The sequence below is a fragment of the Morchella sextelata genome (assembly GCF_020137385.1).
Source record: "Morchella sextelata strain SCLS chromosome Unknown scls_3, whole genome shotgun sequence".
Classification (NCBI taxonomy): Eukaryota; Fungi; Ascomycota; class Pezizomycetes; order Pezizales; family Morchellaceae; genus Morchella; species Morchella sextelata.
Genome location: NW_025408618.1, coordinates 1,976,432 through 1,990,587, shown reverse-complemented (window position 1 = coordinate 1,990,587; position 14,156 = coordinate 1,976,432). Strand labels below are relative to the sequence as shown.

At 45.2% G+C, this 14,156-nt stretch overlaps 2 protein-coding genes across 2 annotated transcripts; one reads left to right on the top strand and one right to left on the bottom strand.

The window, feature by feature from the left end:
• Window positions 1-5,761: 5,761 nt before the first annotated feature.
• H6S33_009343 (uncharacterized protein) lies at window positions 5,762-7,716 on the top strand (the record flags this gene model as incomplete). The annotated part of the gene is made up of 7 exons (XM_044840728.1): window positions 5,762-6,020; window positions 6,086-6,317; window positions 6,376-6,446; window positions 6,517-6,797; window positions 6,872-7,276; window positions 7,333-7,502; window positions 7,563-7,716. The coding sequence occupies 7 exons, from the start codon at window positions 5,762-5,764 to the stop codon at window positions 7,714-7,716; spliced, it is 1,572 nt and encodes a 523-aa protein (XP_044698158.1).
• An 813-nt stretch (window positions 7,717-8,529) lies between these two features.
• Window positions 8,530-11,410, bottom strand: H6S33_009342 (uncharacterized protein; the record flags this gene model as incomplete). The annotated part of the gene is made up of 3 exons (XM_044840727.1): window positions 8,530-8,978; window positions 9,041-11,202; window positions 11,265-11,410. The coding sequence occupies 3 exons, from the start codon at window positions 11,408-11,410 to the stop codon at window positions 8,530-8,532; spliced, it is 2,757 nt and encodes a 918-aa protein (XP_044698157.1).
• Between the last annotated feature and the right edge of the window lie 2,746 nt (window positions 11,411-14,156).

Here is a 14,156-nt window from a genome sequence, read left to right as displayed (position 1 = left end):
ACAGCGACCAGAATGATCTATGGAAAAAAACAGGGGGGTGAAGTTGTATGGCGAAATATCTGTGCACCATATAACAGTTTTTCCACAGATCATTCCTATCACTGTACATATAGGATATGTAGCTAGCTGGTAATCAGTATTGCAAAGCGGAGCTGAAGTCATCAGTAATCCTCCAAGGCGTTATTGGGCTGGGTCCAGGCAGGGCACATAACCCATAAATTAGCGAGCGGTTCAGACAGGACCCGGTCCTCGAGAGAAGTCTATTTTATTTTTTCCGTGTGTAACGCAGCACTGCTTACACTACCACCTCAGCCATTCTTTTATCAGAGATATTGATATCTTGGAAGAATAGGGGTCCGGGGGGAGCGATCACGCCGGAATGACCACATACTGTCCACAAAAGAAAAAGCTGAGCCAAGAAGACGATTGGCGCAGGGCATCGGAGTAGTTGGGCGAATGCCACTTACTCCATCTTACTCCATCTTACCGGCCGATAGTTATCCTCTCTCTCCCGACATGGCATCCCGACCTGTCATGAGGCCGAGAGGGATGGAATCCTGTATGTACTTCCCCCGAGGAGACAACCGGTCATGCACTTCATTGGTTGCTCCTGTCTCTCTTCACGGCTACCCATCCCTCATGCAGGGCCGGCCGGCTTCACCCGTAAGGGGGAAGACAAACTATAGGTACAGCGATTCACAGGCATTTGGCGAATACACCCATTTGGCGAATTTGTATGTAGCAACCAGCCAGCAACCAGTCAAACTGCGAGTTTGACTAAGATATCCTGATTCTTATTGGCCGTGACCCCTGTTCGTCAAATGGGTGTATTCGCCAAATGCCTGTGAATCGCTGTACCTATTCTACATTATGTAGACACTGGTATGTAGAGTATGTAGAGTACTGCTCATCGAGAAAATGTCAATGCCGCTCTCCCGCGCGCGAAACCCACTATGGGGATAGGTATTTGCATACTATCGGGGTTCGATTGGCTAAGAGGTGAAATTGGGTGGCTTTTTTTCTTTCTTTCCTTCTTTGCTTTATTTCTGGGGGATTTCATGGTGGGGGGAACGATGAGGCGGGGGATTGAATCTGCATGCAGAGGTTATGTTCCAACTGCATGTTGTGTTGATGTGTACTCTATTCGTTGTTTCATTTCTTTTTTTCTTTTCTTTTCTTGGCTGCGGAGGAGTGGTTGGTGGAAGTATGTGTGTACATGTATATAGGTGTCCACGTATCTACCAGGTATCGGACCCTTCTCCCAAGAAAAAGGGGGACAAGCTTTTGCCAGGGGCTGGGCGGGAAAGCTTCTTCCCCACCCCCTTCTCGAGGCTTGGGTCTTGGATCTTGAGTCTTAGGTCTTGGGATGATATATCGAGTGATATTTGGTGATGTACTCGGGTTGCCCGTGAGTTTTTGAAATCGAGTAATCTTCAGGTCAAGAACGGTACGTTAACTAATCGGTAGAGTAATAGAGTAACGAAACAAAGTGAAAGAAAGAAAGAAAGAAAGAAGGAAGGAAGGAAAGACAGAGCGAGCGGTTACATAATTAAACATCAATTAATGTGGACTTAGGACCTCTGCATTGATAGATCTTGTCAAACCTTCATGCACCAAACGGCAGAACGACAACCTGCACAGCAACCTACTCTTACACTTCAATGCACAACTACATGTACCTTACTCCATAACCTTGAATACCAGACGATGACAACGCCCAGTTACAAACCCCTTACCAAACCGCCACTCGATACTCCTTTTGTATGAGTAAGTATTACAATACCAATCTGGATCTGTAGCCATGTCTATTAATACCGTCTTTCTTAAACAAAACGCCCGGCCTCAATCACCGATATCCCGAGCCTTCCCCACCAAACATCCCGCGATCAGCCAAGAGGAAATGAGATCTTCCCGCTCCCGGCCAAGGGAAATGACATCGCTCCCGTGGTCGTGCGCGGGCCGGCCGGATTTCAAGCCTCCTGGTCAAGCTTTGCCACGGCGGGATCGGAAGAAGGGACAAACGCCACCGCCGAGTAGATACACACTAACCGTCTCTTGAAACATTCTTATAATAGGCAACAAATGCTATCGCAGATCACCGGGTAATATCATGTCCGGGCTAGTAGCAGGAGGTGTATTCTATTGTGGTTCTTGTTGTTCCATGTGTGGGTACACTACAAGTAACTTGACCAAATTTCTTTGTTCACTTCCTTCCTGCGGCATAACACGTTGTGTCACTTTCCTGACGTTTTAAACTTCATTGACATTCTCAGGGTTTAACACCACCCTTTGGCTATCTACATAGTACAAACTTTCCGAGGAGAAGGCCCGATAGTTCGATCTAGTACGCAGCTCGCCGCTGACAAGGATATCTGCCCATTGTTTCCTGTGCTTGATTTTTTTTCTCACCAAGTCCCTCACTCTTTCATCTCGAGGCATATATCCCCTTATTTACGTTACCCCTGCTTGTGGAAGAAAAGGAAAGAAAAAAAAAGCTGTGAAACAATCATTGTCTGCCGGACCATCTAAAGTAGCGCTCGTGATCTAAATACATGTACGAGTACTAGCGAGCGAGGTAACCACATAGTGGAGTAAATAGTAATCCCAATTGCAGGTACATACGCCAATTGCAAGGGGCCCTACTTAGGCTCAGGGGTAGGTAGGCAATATCGAGAAGGAAGAAGCTAAAATATCTTCTTTGAATTCAGCAGCATCTCTTGACTTGTAAGTTAAGTGATGTCTTGAATACAGATATAGGTAGAGTACGTGACCGGTCGTACGCACTGGTAGTAGTTAGTTGGCAGAGTACATCATGTATAGGAATTGGACATTATAGAACAATAGCACCCGTAAGTAGTCATTTGTGGAGTACTCTACCAACGGCATTCCGCGAGTGATCTTACTACCTGTCATGAAAATATTTCCACATCCGTGATCAAATCACTCGTAGTCTAAAAGCACCATCACCACCAAAACCCTGGTCCTTCTTTCCCACCGAGGCACATATATGTACCACCTTTAGCAAGAAAAATAAACCCCTGTTTGAACTCTAGACCAAGTAGAGTAGATTATTAGGCGAGTCCGGCAAACGTCTGCTCGGTCGTGTGGCACTGCTGCCAGCGCCATGCTCTCTCACTCACTCGCTGGCTGGCTAGCTAGCTAGGAAGGCTGAGTGAGATATTTATCCCCAACTTGGTGCAGCGCATGCGAGGAAATTTGTGTTGTCTCGCTACCAGACTGAGATGTCTAGGTTTCTGATTCTGATGCTCTGATTCTCTGGGGCAGGGGGTTGAGATGGGGGTAGGTACAGTAAAGTTTTGTTGCTTTCTCCCGGGTTGAGATGTGCAAGTAAGTGTAATGTAATTGCAAGGCAAGAGGGAAGGAAAGTGTCAAACATGCCACTCCCACCCGCCTTGCACTTTTTTTCGTTTTGTACTGAAGGGCATCTATGTGTCAATGCAGGCACCGAAAAGGCACAACACAAAAAGTGCAGATTACCAATCGTGCTGTATGTACTCTGAAATCCAGATCAATGAAGGCAGATATTGTTTCTCGCCAGAGGTGATTCCAATCGGATTCCAGCGGCAATTATTTGTAAGGCTTTAGAGGCGTTACTTTTTTTTTTTTTTTATAAATTAATGGTAAGGTTGGAGCTTTGTAGTTTCGTGTTGTTTATCCTCTTTCAGATATCTAGAGTGGAGAGATCTCGAGAGCATGTATGATGATGACCCGAGAACACTGACATGTCGTCTAAAATGGCTTCTCAGGGACCCAATAATACGGGAACCCCGCTATTCGGATCATCAGGACCCGTTCGATTTGCCCCCGTCTAGGCAAATATGTACTAGTTTATATGGGAAAAAGAGGGAAAAATGCACCCGCTTAATTGTCCGAGAGCAAGTGTGTGACAAGCTGTACTTGATGTGGTGGCAATGGTGAAGAGAAAGAGAGAGTGCCGTTCGAGTACATACATTAATTAAGTTAGTTGGAATCCAAGAGTATCAGCTGGGTTTTTTTTTTCTGTTCAGTAAACAAGAACTGTGGTTTTACGGTTCGGCTCCCCCGCCTGAATGCCTACCTGCCTACAATGCCTGCTTGTCTGGACGCGGTACATACAGGCAGGCTCGACTTAAGCTTAATCAAACTTAGGTGGATGATCTGCTTGCGCACATGGCCGGGTCGAGGATTAGAATAGAGAGAAATGAGAAATTAAAGGGAAAATGGTTGGAGAAACTCTAATACGGTGGTACCTGAAGATTCTTTCACAATTCCTATCTGTCGAGTTTGTCCAGCTGGGTTGGTCCTAGCTAGTTTGGGGGTTTGGTTGGAGACCGCGTTTTTCCTTTTTTCGTGACCCCTGCATTGATGGTTGTGTAACGCTACACTTATCTTGAGAAGAGTACCTAGCTAGTAGAAAGCAAAAATAGAAGCCCATCCCTCAATTTCGGATCGTGGTTTTTCCCTCCTCCGCGAAATGCTTAGCAGCAGCAGACAGCCGAGAAACACGACCAACTAGAGCTTCTTGGTATTCTTGGGCATTTTGCCCGTTTCGAGGAGCCCTGTGGTCTATTTGAAACTGCCGTATTTAGATATCTACAATTGGGAGTAGAGTTGGTTAGAGCAGGTGTAATAAGTACTATGTAGGTAAGTAAGCTGTGTGTAAGTACGTTAATAATTTCAAGGGTATATACAATCGTCCGATGTTAATATAGTTGACTGATTTGTACCTTCTGGAAGGAGAGATATCCGGCCCTCTGCCCAGAGAAATAGATAGAGTTCAGCCGTTTGGAATGCATGTAACAGTAGCTAGAGTAACAATTCGTAGCAACTCTCCTACTCCCAAGACCAGTTGCTGTGCCGTTTCGAGAACCTGTGAATATCGAATCTGGCAATGGAACCTCACAAATGAGGGATGACAATTGTGGTTCACCCACACCTCCAACACCCACACCGTACACATCTGGAATACCTTGTTACCGATTTGGTCCGGGGAGGCAGGAGGGGGAAGAAGATCTCGAACACACTCTCACTAAGTTAGAGTAGCTAGGTAGGGGTAATGTGATGTTATGCCAGCCAGCCCACGATCCAGCCGTTGTGATTTGACGTTCACATCCGAGTGTTGTACCAGCTAGCCTAAGCGAAGAGTCCCTGATTGAGGTGATGTTACTTTTTGAACCACCACAGGCAAAGCAAGCCACTGTGCAAGCTCGTATCGATTGAATGGACCGATGGATGGCCCATGTCCATGTCTTTTCGCGTAAGGTACCGCCTTACCTCCTTTGTTTGTATGTAGGTGCCTTTTTTGATTATTTTCTTCTTCTTATCCTTCTCCCTCTGAGACGGCCAGGCCGCGGGGAGGAGGACGACGAGTATAACTACCATGGGCCCACGCCCGACATAATTTTCTTTCTCTACCAGCCAGCTTTCGACTCTTTGAGAAGCCAGTACAGTTAATTCGACTTTCTTTTATTTGCTACTGCTACTACTACTGCTAGCTAGCACACATTCTTTGCAAGTGATCGTCCTGTCGATATACACTAGCATTTACGCTACTTAATTCCTGAAACTTAATACAAACAACTATACTCGATAAAATATAATTCGTCTTTTTGATCTAATAGATATTAAAATATTGTAGGTACCACACACACATTTTTAAGACCTCAAACATATTATATGCCTCTTTCTTTATGATATCAGTTTGGTTTTTGAGTACATATATCTGATATATCCCATTCCTTGGAGGGGCAATAGATCAACCATGCCTTCCATGTTCTCCAAAAAGTATAGCGGCCTCGCCCTTCTCCAGCTTCTCTCAGCGGCCACCGTCGCCTTGGGCCATCCCGGAGGCGTCCCCCGCCTCATGGGCCGTAACGGTTATATAGACATCCGTGATCTCCCCGACCTTACCGGGAGAGATAATAACCTTGTCAAGCGTGTCGTCTCCCCCGACGGTACCTGCGGTGGTACTAAGGCCTACACCTGCGGGACCACCGTGAACAAGTGCTGTTCCCAATACGGTTCGTGATCAACTCTTCACTTGAATCTCCGACTTGTAAAAGTTGTTGCTAACAAGCAATTACAGGCTACTGTGGTGACTCCGATCTCCACTGTCAAAGCTCCGAAAACTGCCAGGCGGCGTTTGGGATTTGCACAACTACCCCAGCGACTGGAGGTTCAGGCCGCTGTGGAACTCAGGGCAGCGGAGCGAGCTGTGCGGCGGGACAGTGCTGCAGTGAGGGTGGATACTGTGGTACCACGGCGGATTACTGTATGGCACCGCTGTGCCAAGTTGGGTTTGGAAAGTGTGATGCTGAGTATGTATTATCCTGGGTTTTGGGATATCTGGAATTGATACTGATATTAAGCAAATAGTACTATCCCTGCCGGAGCGAGCACTTCAACTGTTGCCCGTCCCAAAGTCGGCAATGTTCTCTACGGTGCAGGTCAGTAATTAATAAATTATTTTTCGAATATTCAATTGAGGTCATATACTGATATTTATTTCTACTCCAGAGGGTATTTACGCCTGTAACACTGTCGGCGAGGTCGCACTTACCTACGACGATGGCCCTGACCAGTACACCAGTAACATGCTCGACCTCCTTGCCTCCTATGGCGCCAAAGCCACTTTCTTCATCACCGGTATTAATAACGGAAAGGGTGCCATCGACACGACACCTGCCTGGAAAACCGTGATCCAGAAGATGTACGCCGCTGGGCACCAGCTTGCCAGTCACACCTGGTCACACGCAGATCTGAGTGCTATTTCAGAGACAAGGAGGAGAGATGAAATGGTGAGTTTGTTGCTATCATTAGTTCTATATGTTCAATTTGGATTTGAGTCCTAATATATATATACACACGATAGATCCGTCTTGAGATGGCCATGCGCAACATTGTCGGATTCTTCCCAACCTACATGCGCCCTCCTTATAGTTCATGCACCGCCGCCTGCCAGGCTACCATGGCAGATTTGGGATACCACATCATCTATTTTGACCTCGATACTGATGATTACAACAATGTCACTCCCGCGCTCATCAACAACGCCGTCAACAACTTCAACAACGCTGTCAACCCGTCAAACCCAGCGACAAAGAGCTGGTTGGCCATTGCTCACGACATCCACCCATTGACAGCCACGACGTTGACACAGGAGATGTTGAAGACTATCACCGCCAAGGGATACAAGGCCGTTACAGTTGGAAAGTGCTTGGGTGATCCAGAGGCCAACTGGTACAGAGGATCTTCCACGCCCCCAGCATCTTCTACAGTACGTAAACCTTAGCTGTGGTGTTGATCATGAGCGTGTAATACTGACAAAGATAGACAACCACCACCACCACCCCTCCTGCTACCACGATCACTACTTCTACCACTACTTCTGCGCCACCGACGAGCACGGGTACTTGCACATACACTGTTAAAACCTGGTGCGGAGCTGCAATCCCATCATGGACCACCACTGCAAAATGTTGGGATGCTGTTGGCAACTGCTGGTAAGTGAATCCAATTAACATTAGAAATACATAATATATACTTACCATCTTAAATTATAGGAACCAAGGTGATTTGTGCTGGTCAACCACCGACGATGCAAAATGCTCAAATTACCAGAACACCTGCGCGGCCATGGAAAGCTACTGCCAGGCTTGCGCCGATAGCGGAGCTACCAACTGCGCCTACAAGGCTCCTGTCTACCCTACTGCTTAGACTCGTCCTTCTGTTAGCTAGAGGTCCTTAGTAATGTTTGTATGTGTTATTGCGATTGTGGAATACTGTTGTTTATGTTAATTGGGTTTTGAGTTTTAATTATGGATACATTGCGATGTTAATTAAATCGAGTTTTGGTCTCATCACTCCTCCCACTTATGGTGAACCTGTAGCGTGCGATGCAGTAAGTGTAGTGGCGCCACTGAACTTTGTTTTTATCAAGACAAATCTCAAGTTACGGCACGGAATTATCCCGGGGCTGAAAGAACAACTATTGGGTATTAATTTATGAAGTGCGTGGTATTTCAAACCATCCACGTGATATGTACCTACAACGACATGCCAAGAAACTCATCTGAAAGGAGCTGGTGGTTTGTCTTACTTGAGCTTGGTGGAGGGGGATACACAGCAACATATTGTTTTTTCCTCCCCACACACTAGTTGCAAAATACTGCACTTTGATCAATTTCTCGAGCGCCACCTAAAAGCCCCATAATCAAAGCAGAGTAAAAGTTCTTTTCCTCTTCGAATCAAGATCCAAGACTTTACATAACCTAACTCACCGCGAGTTATTAGAAACATAATCCCGAAAAGTAGTAGATACTAGGTTAAACTCACGGCACATTCCTGCTCGGCGTTGAAGTGTATTTCCTCGATGTTCTCCCCGGCGGCTCGTCTTTCTCTCAATCGATCCGCGAGTAATGCCAGCATCCCTCTCTAAATCACATCCCCCGTTATTGGTATCATGCTAACTCTGTTTAAAGAGAAGGAGAAAATCAAAAGCATGTAAACATGTCTCATAAAGGGAGAACATCACGCAGTGTACAGGTTTAACCACTCATCGAAACTCAAACTAAGCATCCTTACCGCATGTACTGCCTCCTGAAGCCCACTCTCTGTCATGACCTGATTTTGGCACCTAATCGAATATTCGTTTTGAATCCGCTTTCTACTTTCATTTAGTCGCCTTCCGGCTTCAGGCTCTTCTTCGTCGTCGTTCAAAGATAATCCTTGGAATTCCCGCTGTGCGCTTTCGTCTGGAGAAAATATCTTGACCGTATAATCAATGCCTGAAACGGCAAGCTTTGGCTCGTAAGGGTGACCAGTTATCACGTTAACGATTTCATCGTCTCCACGAAGGATATTCACTATCTGTGTTGTTTTCCTGTCCCATATAAAAAGATTGCCACAGTCACTTCCACTGACAACGTATTCGTCGTCCATTCCGTAAAAGTTAACATCCTTAACAGTCTTAACGTTGCCTAATATAACCTTTATCAGCACCAAAGATAAAGATATGAATCATAGCTAAAGTGATACTCACAATGCCCACTGTAAAATTTCGTATGTTCCCATACTGGTGCCTGGATTTCGACACCTTCTCTCCCTGAACCTGGACCGTACTCGCCGTCTTCCTCACTATGTTCCTCTTCATCCCCCTCCCCCCCCCCCTCTTCATCTTGATCTTCATCGGCCTCGAGTTCTAGATTAAGGCCTCCGATTTCGTCTTCAGAGTCACCTTCTCCCTCAAACCCTCCAAATGCGGAATCAACGAAGGCAAAGTCAACTCCATCCCCTTCCTGCATCAAGAGAGATCGTCCCACCCTTTGCCCCCAGAACCTCCTTATGGATCTGCCTCTGGTAGTATCCTCATCTGATCCAGCCATAATCTCATCATGTCCTAGGTCGAGGGCGGCTTTGAAAGCCTTGACCATAGCCTTTTCACTGTCAAATATTTCTTCATTTGTGTCGACATCTCTTACTATGTTGTTTCTAGCTTCCCTCTCAAGAGCATCAAGGAAGCGTCCAATGTCTCCTGGATCTGAATCATTCTCCTCATCTTCACTATCTTGGTCCTCCTTGATAAGTTCCTCTACTGCTGTAGATCCACCGTCGAGAAATGAGATGATTATTTGTAAGAACCGATACCGAAAACTAGAATTTTCAGGTCGTTCAGTTCCAACCTGTATAAAGATACCTACTCCCAACCCGATGCCTTCCACAAATCCACCCAAAGCGCGAGCGAGACATCCGGCAGCTTTAACAAACGCTCTAGTTCGGCGTCTGTTCCGTGCACAAGTTCTTCTAAGAGTTCTTTCAGATCCAAAGTCCATATCTGTGCGCCCCTCGTTTTTGTCGAAGAACTCTAGATCTTTTCTTTCAAGGGTTTTAATCTCCCGGTCAATTCTCTTAAGTAATACCTGCGCTGTGCGTAGTGCCTCGTCCCAAGATTTCTTCTTTTCTCTTTCCACTTCTTCCGGCTCCAATGCTGAGTGCACTCCAGAAATAGGAATTTCTGAGGAATTTAGCCCGAATATTTCCTTTCTTAATTCTACCAAGAGCGCAGGAATCCTAATAATCTCATGACCCACGCTCAGATAATCACTATCCTCGCTATCTTCATCACTGGAAGATTCCGCTCTCCTCCTTTTACTTCTTGGCTCTCCACCCCTACATCGTCGATTCCTATCGCACCTTGTGCGGGTACTATTTTCAGATTGATTCCAGGGTTCTCTACCAATCCCCTTTTCATTTGGTGCTGGAGAGCGGTTGATGTCGAATAGGTATATTCCACCACCGCTCCAAGATACAACCACGTCATTTGGATTTGCGTCAGATATTTTACAAGCGGTGATATGAGGACTTGTTCGATACTCTCGGCTTTTTGCTGGGAGAGGTGCAAACCGACGAACACAGCGTGTAGCTGCTGAAAGATCGTTATCAGAGGTTGATGCTCCAGCTCCAGCCTCTTTCCCGAGATCACGTCCGAGCATGCGTCGATCATGAAGGAAACAATGAAGATGAGCCCCACCAAGAGCGATATAGTGGGGTTGGGATGTCGAACAAGAGACCGTATTGAGATCGATCTGGTGACGCTTATAGGAAATAAGAGGTGGGTTTCTGTTATCGTCTTCTTCTGACGAGACCATTGATGATAATGTCACACCAAAATACGTTCTTTGTGCCGAGGAGCGGCTGGGTCTGCTGTAGAAGTCTGATGGCTGCCGTAGATCAAACTGACGAACTGTACCGTCTTCAGAGCAAGTAAGGAATACATGTGGGGAGGACTCAGTCACTATGCGTTTGACTCGGTCTGTGTGAGATCGATAAACCTTGTGATTGAGGTTTTCGTAATGGGAATAGAGCTTTTGAGGAGTCACTTCGGGTGTATGCACCCCCCTACGTCGATAGCCTATGAGGCGGGGATGTGTTTGTCCACTAGACATTCTAGCTGATGAGGATCTGGATGAGTTTGTAGCCGAAGATGTCGGGGCGTATTCAATATCGAAGATTCGAACCTCCCCATCCCCAGCAGCCGAAATGATGGTTCGGTCGTCTGAATGGGGCATAAATTTTACAGAGAATATATTCTCAGTGTGGCCAGTATCTATACGAGTATTCAAAGCAAACTCGGGAGTAGTTGTATGTATGTTGATTTGTGTATCATCACTTCCACTGGCAAGAAGAGCACCATTGCGTGACCAGCTGTAAAATGGTTAGAACTGATATACAACTTTCAGAAGCAAAACCACAAGTAGTGATTTTACCTGACTGCGTTGACACATCCAGTATGGCCTTGGAGCTCGTTCACGATATCGAGGTTTTCAACCCATGCTCGAGAGCCATAGAGGCTATTCACAGAGCTGAAACCCGTGTTTCCATTGAGTTCTCTGTGAAAAAGTTTACGATCCATCGAGCGCGTTTCAAGTTGCTCAATCTCTTCAGAATGAACTTGGCATGCGATGGGATTTCCGAATCGCCGAGTCGCTAAGTTTTGGTTTAAAATGACGCTCACGAAGCCCAGGGTGGAGGAAAAGCTGAGGAGGCGGCGGTGGGGGTGGGGCGCTGAATGACGCAGCAATCAAGGATGAGGAGTAACCCTGCTCGCGCGTTCGTTAAGTCCTAGCTCGGATAGTTGCATGTGCATATGTTGCACCAACATGTACAGCAATAGACTTCATTCTCCGGGTCTCATTACATAGGATACGTATATACACGATATCGATAGTCGGGTCCAGTAAAGTAATGCCCTAATGAAGTTTGTTAAGTTGTACATGCGTAGTAGACATAAAACTCCAAACATTGCCTCATTATCATTCTGCTGGCTTATTAGTTCGTATGCATGCGAGGATAAGTATAATGGCTTCATTTAATTCCCCCAAGCTAGGCTTGGGAATAATGTGGCGTGATGAAACGTCAGTTAAAATAATAACACGAACCCTTAATTGTCCCGAGTCAGATACTATAGCAGCTACGATATTCGCAGAAGAACATCAAGTCAGAGTTCATAAACCTACATGTAGATACTTTAACCACGGCCTAATACTTCAGCTAGGCTGAATTTAATTACAATTGTATTTATGTACGGGCTAACTTGAGCCCAGTAGAATGATGCATACTAAGCAATGTTTTGGAATAATCTTTTTTTATTTGTCTTTGATACTTTTTGTTCTCATTTCCAGAATGTAGTTAGTAAGTCTAGAATCCTGATTATATCAGGGGGTTCAAAGGAGACAGCTACATGTAGCAGAAAGAGTTGATTTTATCGATCCCGGATGAGGCAAACTGCGTACTTTATATCTGTGAGTACCTGTCATACGGCTTAAGATCGAACATCGGTGCCAATTATAGGGTCATATCTTTTTCTCTTATAAGAGATTACATAAGAGGACTCATCTATATATGACTACGATAACTTCTCCCAATATTATGTTAATACCTGATTATGCCCGAAAACAATCATTTGGTCGTTAGTTTACATATATATGTTTAAATACGCCACTTAGTCGTGATCGACTAAACTAGACCCCAATTCTCAAATATACAGTTAATTTGGTAAATATTTCCATATGGGAAGTTTCCAAAGATTTGTGGGGACCAATAAAGAGATCAGTGGGTTGAGAACACCATATATGAGTATTGTAGGCACTAAATAAATGCAATTCAACAAGTATAGACTTGGCAGTCCGGTCTTGACACATTCTGATAAAGATACATATAGATGCAAAACTCCTTGTTAAGCTACATGTATATACATATATTTGCTACGCGAGACAGTGCCATGAGGAATGTCTATATATCAGGAAATCTAGAGTAGTAGAGTCATGGGCCGGGCCAGCTTCGAGGGTTTGACAGTCTTTCAATATCGGCTTAGAAGTTTGAATAACATTTATGCGGCATAGCTATATTCCTCATTGGTCCCATACTCAAAATCGGGCCTTGTAGGATGCAATTTCGATATTTACTGTGGCCCCATTATGTCGTGATGTTTTAGCAAGTCTGAGTTATTCTCGATGCGCAGCAATCCAGTGATTTGGTGCTAAATTTGATCTCGAACAAGTGCAAGGTGTATGACTGCAATTTTAATAATATTTATGTGATAAAGTAGGATATAGTTCAGTTGCCAGGAGCGTTGACCTATGGTTGGCTTTGTGGAGTCCGCATCACAATGTGTCACTCGTGGTCACAAGTACCTTCTACAGTGGGGGTAGTTATGCCAAGACCAAATAACAACATCCGTAGCATAATAGGCTCAAAATATTGAGGGTGTTTATCATAAGTATTTTGACGTGCGATGAATCCCTATAGAGCAAGGTGTGTCACGGTGCCACCCTCTCTATATATAGCTGATTAACAGTACGAGCATCATTTCCCGATTGAATCCTCCATGAATCTAGCTAGTATTCCACTTGTACTCTGACTTCAAGTAGTCCATTTAACCTGCTCCTTCCAGTAATCAATTTGTTGCGCCAGATCTCCCTTAATCTCTAACTAAGCCCGCATATATGATATGTCCTCTCATGCCTTACGGTACCCACCTACCGTCTTCAGAACATTGGGATTTTTCCAATGCTAAATCTTCTTCTCTCCTATCAGCTATCAACTTGACATTAATCCAGAACCATTTCTTCGGTAGTGTTGGGGGACAATGACAGGTGGAAGAAGCTAACCATTGAATCGAGTATGTGAATTCAGAATGTACTCGCAATTTCACAGCGTTTCCGGACGCAACTGCTATTGCATACACAGAAAAAACCCGCCAAGGCTATCTTTTGTATGGCATGCAATAAAAAACTACGAGTAGCTGCTCCCCTTAAGTGCTACTTTATAGGCGTCGCATAAGGTTGTCGTGGTGATCCTTAGATAACTTTATCGTTGAACTGGCCAATATTCCTGTATTTCGAAAAGAGTGCATCTAACATCCCACATATTTCCCCGCAAGCTGAAACGCCAGGTGTTTTGCCTGTGATAGCTTTCTGGATGCACGGTCATGAATTGATCAAATGCCATTCGTGCCACGTGGTAGCCGATAGCACTTATCACAAGTTTATCGAAGCTGATGACAGCCTAGGTATGAACGTGCGTCGTTTCTTTGAGCTCTTGAACCGTTTTCTAAGCGAAGCATGATCCTCCGGCGGTCATTGTTCCGAGAACCTGCA